An 11440-nucleotide genomic window follows, 5' to 3' on the forward strand; every position below is an offset into this window, starting at 1 on the left:
TGGCCCCTCCCCTTTATTTTTCCCCACAGTTCTGCATTCAGCTCTGCTCTGTCTTCTGTCTTTTTTTTTTTTTTTTTTTTTTTTTTTGAGATGGAGTCTTGCTCTGTCACCCAGGCTGGAGTGCAGCGACACAATCTTGGCTCACTGCAACCTCCACCTCCTGGGTTCCAGTGATTCTCCTGCCTCAACCTCCTAATTAGCTGGGATTACAACTGTGTGCCACCATGCTCGGCTAATTTTTGTATTTTTAGTAGAGACAGGGTTTCACCATGTTGGCCAAGTTGGTCTCGAACACCTGACCTCAAGTGATCCACCCGCCTCAGCCTGCCAAAGTGCTAGGATTACAGGCATGGGCCACCGCAGCCGGCCAGGTCTGTCTTCTTAGCTCACAGGTTGTACAGGTCTCCTGCTTTCTGCCTCTGGAAGTTTCTGAAACAAGTACTCAGACATTTTCCCTTTGAAAATTTCCCTGCAGACCTCAGACCAGGGTTCAAGTCTCCAAGGTCAGTGTCCCTGAGCCATAGCTCCAACTCCCTATGCCAGATTCTCCAGGAATAGGGTTGTGAGATAAGATAGGACACCGTTGGCCAGGAGCGGTGGCTCATGCCTGTAATCCCAGCTCTTTGGGAGGCCAAGGTGGGAGGATCACTTGGGGCAAGGAGTTTGAGACCAACCTGGGTAAGAAAGTGAGACTCTGTCTCTACAAAGAAATAAAAATTAGGCCAGGCGCGGTGGCTCACGCTTGTAATCCCAGCACTTTGGGAGGTCGAGGTGGGCGGATCACCTGAGGTCAGGAGTTTGAGACCAGCCTGGCCAGATGGCAGGCGCCTGTAATCCCAGCTACTCGGGAGGCTGAGGCAGGCAGAATTGCTTGAACCCCGGAGGCAGAGGTTGTAGTGAGCCAAGATTGCGCCATTGCACTCTAGCCTGGGTGACAAAGCTAGACTCTGTCTCAAAAAAAAAAAAAAAGAACACCCAGTTAAAACTTAATTTCAGATAAACAGTGAATAATTTTTTTTTTCTTTTTTTTTGAGCAGAATCTCACTCTGTCACCTAGGCTGGATGGAGTGCAGTGGCACGGTCTTGGCTCACTGCAACCTCCGCCTCCCAGGTTCAAGCAATTCTCATGCCTCAGCCTCCCGAGTAGCTGGGATTGCAGGCATGCACCTGTACCACCAGTGCAGTGGTGATCATAGCTCACTGTAGCCTCCACCTCCTGGGTGCAAGCAATCCTCCCACCTCAACGTTCCAGGTAGCTAGGACCACCTCACCTGGCTAATTTTTTGTAGTTTTAGTAGAGATGGGGTTTCACCGTGATGGCCGGGCTTGATGTTGAACTCCTGACCTGTGCCCGGCTGTGAATACTTTTTTAGTATAAGAATAACCGCTGGGCGTGGTGACTCACACCTGTAATCCCAACACTTTGGGAGTTTGAGGCAGGTGGATCACTTGAGGTCAAGAGTTGGAGACCAGCCTGGCCAACATGGTGAAACACCGTCTCTACTAAAAGTACAAAAGATGGTGGTGGGCACCTGTAATCCAAGCTACTTGGGAGGCTGAAGCAGGATAATTGCTTGAACCCAGGAGACGGAGGTTGCAGTGAGCCGAGATCCCACCACTGCACTCCAGCCTCGGTGACAAGAGCGAAACTCCGTCTCAGGAAAACAGCCGGGTGCGGTGGCTCATGCCTGTAATCTCATCACTTTGGGTGGCCGAGGCGGGTGGATCATGAGATCAGGAGTTCAAGACCAGCCTGGCCAACATGGTGAAATCCTGTCTCTACTAAAAATACAAAAATTACCCGGATGTGGTGGCGGGCACCTCTAATCTCAGCTACTTGGGAGGCTGAGGATGGAGAATTGCTTGAACCTGGGAGGTGGAGGTTGCAGTGAGCCGAGATCGTGCCACTGCACTCCAGCCTGGGTGACAGAGCAGGACTCCATCTCAGCAAAAAAAAATAAACAAATAAGAAGAATGACCATGCATTATTTGAGACATACCTATACTAAAAATATTCAAATTTAGGCTGGGTATGGTGGCACATGCCTGTAATCTCAGCACTTTCGGAGGCCAAGGCAGGAGGATCACTTGAGCCCAAGAGTTCAAGACCAGCCTGGGCAACATAGCAAGACCCCATCTCTAAAAAAAATAGTTAATAAGTAAATAAAATATTCACATTTAACTGGGTGTCTTGGGTCGTTTTGCTAAATCTGGCAGCCTGTCTAGGAAGCCCTCTGGCTTGTTTGCTGTGGCCCACAGCCCTCAATGGTTCAGCTTTGTGTCTCTGTGGAAGGCCCCAGACCCCCATTCCCCCAGTTCCCATCCTTAACAGGGTAGCAGCAGGTGGACGGCTGTGTGTCCAGCACAAGGTGTTTCCATAGAACCAGCCAAGGCCCATCTTGCCATCTTATTTTTTATTTATTTATTTTTTTTGAGACAGAGTCAGGCTGGAGTGCAGTGGTGCAATCCTGGCTCACTGCAACCTCTGCTTCCTGGGTTGAAGCGCTTCTCCTGCCTCAGTCTCCCGAGTAGCTGTGATTACAGGCACCTGCCAGAATGCCTGGCTAATTTTTACATATATATTTTAATAGAGATGGGGTTTTGCCGTGTCAGCCAGGCTGGTCTTGAACTCATGACCTCAAGTGATCTGCCTGCCTTGGCCTCCCAAAGTGCTGGGATTACAGGCATGAGCCACTGCGCCAGGCCCAGGGGCCCATCTTAACACTGCTCTGTGCATGAGACTCGTGCTGAGCAGGGGCAGTGGGAGCCTTAGAAGCTCCCACTTGGTCCACACCCTCCTCTGTTCTGAACTTCCCTATCAGAACAGGGAAGCTGGGAAGCTCAATCTAATGTGGCAAGTTGCTGAACTGGCTCGGGTCTCAGTTTCCCTATTAGGTTGTTATGAGGGTTGGGGATTTGCTTCTGCTGTAAAGTGTACCCATGATGGTGCCATTATCTGGGAGTTGATAGATTCAAGGCTGGCAGCTCCACATACCCAAGCTTGGAGGTGGCAGGGAGCCACACCTCGAAGACAGATTGAGGTGCCTTGAGTGCAGAGACAGGAAGGGCTTTCCAAAAACAGAAAATAAATAGCCCGGGCAGAGCCTGGGAGGCAGAGCTGTGCAGGGCACCCGGATGGAGGGCATGAGCAGAGAGATGGGAGGCTGGCCCCAAGGGAAAAAACTGGAGGCCATGGGAGCGGTGTGGTCCAGGGTGGCCTGAGTCCCTGGTGGAGAGGTCACAGGCTGCCCATTCCAGGGGCAACCTGGGCTCCTTGCAGCTGGAGGTGTGGCTGCGGGATGAGACGGTGCTGCCCTCCAGCTACTACCAGCCACTGGTGCACCTGCTGTGCCACGAGGTCAAGCTGGGCATGCAGGTGAGGGGACCTGGGCAGGGTGGTAGGGTCCAGTGGCAGTAGGCCTGTGCGCCTGTCCTTCTAAACCCATTCTGCAGAGCAGAAACCTGAGGTCTGGGGATGTGAGGAGCTGGCCAGTGTCCAGGGCCCCATCCCCAGCCACCCCTTGGGAAAATGTCCTCTTTCCCTGGGATGCTCTGAGGTCCTCAGAGGGAAAGGTTCGGGATCCCCCGTGCCTCTCCCTGCAGGGCCCAGGGCCGCTGATCCCACTCATCGAGGAGACAACCAGCACCGAGTGTCGCCAGGACGTGGCCACGAACCTGCTCAAGCTCTTCCTGGGTCAGGGGCTGGCCAAGGACTTCCTGGACCTGCTCTTCCAGCTGGAGCTGAGTCGCACCAGTGAGGCCTGGGAAGGAGCTGGGCCCAGAACACTGGGAGGTGTTTGGGGGTGGGTGGGCTCCTCCTGTAGGAGGCAGATGGGGTCAGACAGGAGGGAGGCAAGGAACAGAGCCAAGGGCAGAGGTGGGACAGTGGGCTGGGAGGTGGCGAGGAGGCCCTTTATTGAGGGGCCAGCTTAGATCCCCCAGCCCCAAGGTCCTCTGTCCTCCCCCTCCCCCAAAAGCTTTGTCCCAGCCCCCTACCCACTTGGACCTCTGTTTGTAGTCAGACTTTGTTTGGCTACTTCCTTTGCAACCCCCACCCCCAACCTTTTTCTGCATGGTAGATGAAAAATTGAAAGTACCTCTGATTGGTCCCTTTCCACAACCAATCAGGCTGGTCATGGGCCAAGTCTTCATTTGCATAGGAGTATAACTTTGTAACTTCACTTCAGCCTTTTCCCAGTCAATCAGAGATTTGCATAGGGTGTAACTTTGAAACTTGCTTCAGCCTCTGATAGGTCCCTTCCCTCAACCAATCAGACTGATTGTGGGCACTTCATTTACAAGGGTGTACGCCAAGTAACCAATGGGAAACCTCTAGAGGATATTTAACCCCCAAAAAATTCAGTAACCAGGCTCTTGAACCACTTGCTCAAGCCACTCCCACCCTGTGAAGTGTACCTTCATTTTCAATAAATCTCTGCTTTTGTTGCCTCATTCTTTCCTTGCTTTCTTTGTGCATTTTGTCCAATTCTTTGTTCATGACACCAAGAACCTGGACACCCTTCTCGGGTAACCCACTTCCAAAATAATGGCATTAATCCATTCATGAGAGCCTCAGCACCTCCCACCTCCCACCACTCAACACCATCACACTGGAGATCAAGCCTCTAAGATATGAACTTTGGTGGATACATTTGAACCACTGCCTTGTCTTACAGGCAGAAGCTCTGACATTTCTGAGAGGAAAACAGTTACTTCATCCTGACCTGGAGAAGTCTCAAGTTCTGGCAAAATATCTCTTCTCCTCAGCAGTCCAGTCTGCAGTCTTCACCCCTCCTTTGAATTCGTCCTGGATCTTCTTTTCAATCTTTTCTCTTTTCCACAGTGCAGGTCTCCCTACTTCTCTACTTTGACTTCACTACTGTTTACATTAGAAAAAGTGAATTTACATAAATAGAGGCTCTCCAGATCTCCTAATTTTCAGTCTTTTCCCCCCTTACTTCAGTAACATCTCTGCTTGTTTTTCCTTCAGACCAGACCCTCAGGTGACTTTCTGCCCCCTCATCCCTCTGCCCCCAGTCTCCATATTCTAGAGGAGTTTGGCCATCAGTCTTATGGTACTTATACTGTCTTCTCTTTGGTGAACATATCTTTTTTTCTCTTCTTTGTCTGGGAATACTCCTATTTAATCACCTTCTAGTTGTCAGGTTCCTTCACCCATTTGGCCACCAGTCCCAGGTGGAAGCCCTAGGAGGTCTAGGAACACTTTTCAAATTTTAGTCTACCTGAGGAGAAGCTACCCTTACCTGAAACCAGGTTGTGCAGGCCAAAGAAGCAGGTCTCTGTGTTCTGGAATTAGATCAGCTCAGTGAGGTGACCAAGCTCCATGTAGAGAAGACTATAAGGAGGAGTCTCTAGTGGTGAGAAGTTTGAGGGAGCATGATACTGCTTCCTGTTGCAGTGTATGGAAACCTGTTTCAGCTTGATAGGCCAGGGAAAGCCTTAGAGGAGGTAACTAACCCTGGAGCAGAGACTGGGTTCTGAGGTAGGAGCCAGCTTAATTGGTCTGAGAAGTGGGACACAGGGAGAAGGAGAGGCCAAGGGAAGGGCTTTGGGTTTTATTCTATGTGTAATGGAAACCCTGATGGGTTTTAAAGAGGAGAGGATGTGGCCTGCCCTATGTAGACCCCCTCGCCCTTATCCCTCTCATGCTCCCATTTTTCTTGTTTAAGTTTCCTGTTGGCTGTCCTGTAACCACTCAGTGGGTTCTTCTTTCCTGTTGCTCAGATACAGCTGATCTATCAAGATCAGAGAAAGAGTATAATACACATAGAGCCAGCCAAATGGGAGACTAGAGTTTTATTATTACTCAAATCAGCCTCCCCGAAAATTTGGAGGCGAAGATTTTTAAAGAATAGTTTGGCAGGCAGGGGGCTAGGGAATGGGTGCTGCTAATTGGTTTGGGGTGCAGTCATAGGGCTGTGGAAAATGGTCTTCATGTGCTGTCTGCTTCTGGGTGGGGCCACAGGAGTCTAACTGGGGCCATCCAGTTATCAGAGATGCAAAAGCCTGAAAAGACATCTCAAAAGGCCAATCTTAGGTTCCACAATAGTGATGTTATTTACAGGAGTTATTGGGGGAAGTTGTAAATCTTGTGACCTTTGGAATAATGGCAGTAATCATTTAACTACAAATTCAGGCCCCTCTCATCCTTCTAACCTGGTGGCCTTTCATTAGTGTTACAGAGGCAGTTTAGGTTTGTGTGTTTTTTTTGTTTTTTGTTTTTTTTGAGATGGAGTTTTGCTCTGGTTGCCCAGGCTGGAGTGCAATGGCACAATCTTGGCTCACTGCAGCCTCCGCCTTCTGGGTTCAAGTGATTCTCCTGCCTCAGCCTCCTGAGTAGCTGGGATTACAGGCATGTGCCACCACACCTGACTAATTTTGTATTTTTAGTGGAGATGGGGTTTCTCTATGTTGATCAGCTGGTCTCGAACTCCTGAACTTGTGATCCGCCTGCCTTGACCTTCCAAAGTGCTGGGATTACAGGCGTGAGCCACTGCGCCCAGCACTAATTTTTTTTTTTTTTTTTTTTTTTTTTTTTGAGACAGAGTCTCATTCTGTCACCCAGGCTGGAATGCAGTGGCACAATTTTGGCTCTGCCCCCCCAAGTTCAAGCGATTCTCCTACCTCAGCCTCCCGAGTAGCTGGGATTACAGGCGCACACCACCACACCCAGCTAATTTTTGTATCTTTTTCGTTTTTTTTTTGTTTGTTTTTTTTTGAGCCAGAGTCTTGCTCTGTTGCCCAGGCTGGAGTGCAGCGGTGCAATCTTGGCTCACTGCAACCTCCGCCTCCCAGATTCAAGAGAGTCTCCTGCCTCAGCCTCCCGAGTAGCTAGGACTACAGGCACACACCACCACACCCAGCTAAATTTTTGTATTTTTAGTAGAGATGGGGTTTCAGTGTGTTGCCCAGGCTGGTGTCGAACACCTGAGCTCAGGTGATCCGCCCACTGTGGCCTCCCAAAGTGCTGGGAGCCACATGTGAGCTCCCATGCCTGGCCTGTTAATTTTTGTATTTTTAGTAGAGATGGGGGTGTTGCTATGTTGGCCAGGCTGGTCTTGAACTCATGACCTCAAGTGATCTGCCCGCCTTGGCCTCCTGAAGTGCTGGGATTACAGGTGTGAGCCACCTCACTCAGCCTCTTCTTAATTTCTTCACTGTCCCCTTGATCTTTCAGGATGGTGTTGTTTAATTTTCATGTATTTGTACAGTTTCCAGAGTTCCTTGTGTTACTTACTTCTAGTGCTTTTTGTTTTTTTAATTTAGAAAGAACAGAAATTTGTTTCTCACAGTTCTGGAGGCTGCAACATACTGCTTTTTATTCCATTGTGGTCTAATAAGATACTTGATAGGATTTTGATTCTTAAATATTTGTTGAGATTTATTTTGTGGCCTAACATATGGGCTATCCTGGAGAATGTTCCATGTGCTGATGAGAATATGTATTCTGCAGCTGTTGAATGAAGTAGTCTGTAAATGTCTCTTAGATTCATTTGGTCTATAGCGTATTTTAAGTCTCATGCCTCTATGTTGATTTTCTAGACCATAATCTGTCCAATGCTGAAAGTAGGTGCTGAAGTCCCCAACTTATTGTACTGGGGTCTATCTCTCTCTTTATCTCTAGTAATATTTATTTTATGTATCTGGGTGCTCCAGTGTTGAGTGCATATATATTTACAATTGTTATATCCTCTAGCTGAATTGATCCCTTTATCATTATATAATGACCTTTTCTCTTGTTTTTTGACTTAAAGTCTATTTTGTCTGATACAAGTATAGCTAGTCCTGCATGCTTTTAGTTTACATTTGAGTGGAATATCTTTTTTCATCCCTTCACTTAGTCTATATGCATCTTTTTAGTGAGTTCCTTATAGGCAGCATATAGCTGGATCTTGTTTTTGTTAAATTCATTTTACAAAATTTATTTTAGAGAGAAGGTCTTGTTTTGTCACACAGGTTGTAGTGCAGTGGCAATCATAACTCAGCTGCAGCCTTCAACTCCTGAACTCAAACAACCCTCATGTCTTAGCCTCCCGAGTAGCTGGGACTACAGGCACATGCCACGAGGCCCAGCTAATTTTTTTTTTTTTTTTTTTTTTTTTTTTTTAGAGCTAGTGGTCTTGCTCTGTTGCCCAGGCTGGTATTGAACTCAAGCGACATCCTCCTGCCTCAGCTTCCCAAAGCATGGGGATTACAGTTGTGAGTCACCATGCCTCGCCTGGATCTTGTTTTTCTAACCCACTCAGCAAGGGTATATGTGTGTGTGTATATATATATTTTTTTAATTGTATTTTTTTGGAGATAGAGTCTCACTCTGTCACCCAAGCTGGAGTGCAGTGGCATGATCTCGGCTCACTGCAACCTCCACCTCCCGGGTTCAAGTGATTCTCCTGCCTCAGCCTCCTTAGTAGCTGAGATTACAGGCATGTGGCACCATGCCCGGCTAAACAAGGCTATATATTTTAATTGGGAAGTTTGAACTCTTTACATTCAAGGTTGTTATTGATGAGTGAGGACTTATTCCTGTCATTTTGTTAATTGGTTTCTGATGTTTTATATGTCCTTTGTTACTTTCTTCCTCTGGAAAAAAAATTTTCCTTTCCTTTTTTTAATAAGAGACAGGGTCTCACTATGTTGCCTTGGCTGGTCTCAAACTCTTGACCTTAGGCAGTTCTCCCACCTCAGCCTTCCAAAGTGCTGGGATTACAGGGATGAGCCACCATGCCTGATCCCTTTCTTATCTTTTGCGATTTGGTGGTTTTCTGTGATGATAATGCTTGATTTGTTTCTCATTCGTGTATCTAGTTTATCAGTGACTTTTATACTTTCACATGGTTTCTGTCTATAATTCCCTTTTCCTCCTACCATATCTTGCATACCGTAAGTGGTAATCAACGCTCTGATGCCACTTAACATAACTGGAAAGTGACTGTGATGATTGGCTAGCAGCAAGTCTTTCTCAGAAGACAAGCCTTTTGAGCCATTGTGGGTGGGCTGGGGGACAGCAGGGTTGAAAGACCGGCTATAAGTGGCAGCTCTGCTGTTGCCCTCCAACGTGGAGCCCAGCTGCGCACCTGCCTTCAAGGGGAGCTCTGATGCAGGCAGCTGGATGCCTGCAAGCACACCTGTCTGGGGCAAGGGAGAAGATAAGAAGGACAGGAAGGAAGTAGATGTATTTTTAAGGAAATCGTTGACTTCTGATAGGGTGTTTTGCAGACTTTTTATAGCTTTTGTTTTTGTTTTTTTTTTTTAGAAAGTTTCTCTGTCATCAGGCAAAGACCAGGGTGGGAACAGGAAAACTAGAAAACTGGTCAAGGGAGAACAAGTCCCTTTTCCTCTCACCAGTGAACAGCAGGTGAGGAAACAGACTCTGGGAGGAACGCTGTTCAGGATGGCTTGCTGCCTGCATGGCATGAGGCTGCTGTCTTGTGGGTGCTGGCAGCCACAATCTCCATTTTTCTGAAGACCACCATTTATGGCTAGATCCAGTAGAGGTCCAGAACTTTCCCAACACTGCTGGAGAGGAAGTGTGTGTCACAGTCAGAGGAGAGGGCCATGGGGAATGGAAGCACGAGAAGAAGGGGTGGTGAGGGGAGGAGAGATGAGTGGCTCTATGCTAATCTTAGGGTTCCTTCTCTGCCCTTTTGGGTACCAGAGACAGACCCTAGGAAAGGAATTCTGCAGACAGTCTTGGAAGCACCTTCTCTGGCACTTAAGGCTTTTTCCCAAATTTCAGAGACAGAAACATACCCATCCTTGAGCAACTGCAGTGAGGCAGTGTGGAATTCTAGGGTGTTGATAGCTGTGAGCTACCAGGCCTGTTGGACATTTGCATTCTGGCATTTTAATTCCTTGTCCTAAGATTTTGACTCTTTGCCATGTTCTTGGAACTCCTGGATCTTTCTGGAGTCTGATAGCGGATCAAAATCTCAGCTCCATTCAGCAAACACAGCCGCTTCTAGGGGAGAGCTAATGGTCATTTTTTCATTATGGATCAATTGTTCAAGATCAAGCACCTTTCTGATCTCTCTTGTCCACAGAGAAAAAAACACATTACTCCACAGTTGGCTTCTCAGATTTGATGTCTAGTTGTCAACCTGAGACCTTCCTTGGAAGCATGGCTTCTGCACAAGTGGGTTACATTGACTGTACCACAGTGGCTCTTAAAACAAGGTTTTTGACCTAAGGAGCCTGTTCTCCAGGCTTACCTGAACCCCTCAAAGACATGGCAAGCAGGTGACATTTCTGCCCAGGGGATTTGCTGAGAGATCTGGAAGGTACAAAGCCACCTTAGGCTTCAATGGGTGAGTGAATTTTTACCACAAACCCCAAAGGGCTGATTTGACTTTCTCTATTATGTATATCCAACAGAGAGAGCAGGCTTGGGGAAATTTTGTCTGGACTCAGAAAATTCATCAGTTTCTTGGGAATCATCAGCTACTACACTTGAAAGACCAGAGTATGGTTATTCCCCAACACCAAGTTGGGCCTTAATTTTCCCATCTGACCTGTCTCTAACATGTGAATCAGTCCCACCTTCCCTGACCACATGAGTGAAGTGTTCTGTGATGCTTGGCTGTAGATGCAGTGTGACAACTGCCTGAAGCACATGATCTCAGGCACCAGATGGCACTGCTGCTCAGTAGAGCCATATGCTAACAGCCTTCCTAGAGGACACTGGTAACAGCATTCTCCCCAACTATTAAGCTTTATTGTTTTGTTTAAGCAAAGACCAAAGAAGCAACGAAGATACAAGAATTAAAACAGCAATCCTTGCTGGGCGCGGGGGCTCACGCCTGTAATCCCAGCACTTTGGGAGGCCAATGTGGGCGGGTCACTTGAGGCCAGGAGTTCAAGACCAGCCTGGCCAACATGGTGAAACACCGTCTCCACTAAAAATACAAAAATTAGCCCAGCATGGTGGCACATGCCTGTAATTCCGGCTACTCGGGAGGCTGAGGCAGGAGAATTGCTTGAACCTGGGAGGCAGAGGTTGCAGTGAGCCAAGATCGCACCACTGCACTCCAGCCTGGGAGACAGAGCAAGGCTCTGTGTTGAAAAAAAAAAAAAAAAAAAAAAAGGCAATCCTCAACATGGTGAGATGCAGCCACACCCAAAGGACCCCAAAAGGGGCCTTATGGTAGCAGGAGATCCTAAATGTGGACCCTCACAAAGGGAATGCAGCCCAAGTTAAAAGTGCTTCTTCCTTTGTTAAGGAAGTGATTATGTGAATAACCTCAGTATTCTCAGTGGGAAAATATCTGGCAATAAATTTGTAGCCACAACTTGGAAGTTTCTGGAAGAAATCAACCTCCCACAGCCACCTTTGGCTGACTGCTTATGTTAGGTCTGTAGACTTCCTTTCAATCAGCCGGCAAAAGCCCCATCTGGCCACTTGGTCACAGTTTTACTGCTTCTT

General features: G+C 47.8%; 1 protein-coding gene across 7 annotated transcripts in view; it reads left to right on the forward strand.

The window, feature by feature from the left end:
- LOC100981221 (ras GTPase-activating protein 4-like) overlaps positions 1 to 11440 on the forward strand; it is a 32221-nt gene that overhangs the window by 7751 nt on the left and 13030 nt on the right. For 4 of the 7 annotated variants that reach the window (XM_055115872.2, XM_055115870.2, XM_055115871.2 and 1 more), the window contains exons 4-5: positions 3259 to 3376; positions 3604 to 3754. In XM_055115872.2, coding sequence (XP_054971847.1) covers positions 3259 to 3376; positions 3604 to 3754 — 269 coding nt within the window. Of the gene's footprint in view, positions 1 to 3258; positions 3377 to 3603; positions 3755 to 9274; positions 9377 to 11440 lie in introns of all 7 variants that reach the window. The other 3 variants (XR_010112739.1, XR_010112740.1, XR_008626209.2) reach the window with 1 other exon arrangement.

This window comes from Pan paniscus, chromosome 6, assembly GCF_029289425.2.
Source record: "Pan paniscus chromosome 6, NHGRI_mPanPan1-v2.0_pri, whole genome shotgun sequence".
NCBI lineage: Eukaryota > Metazoa > Chordata > Mammalia > Primates > Hominidae > Pan > Pan paniscus.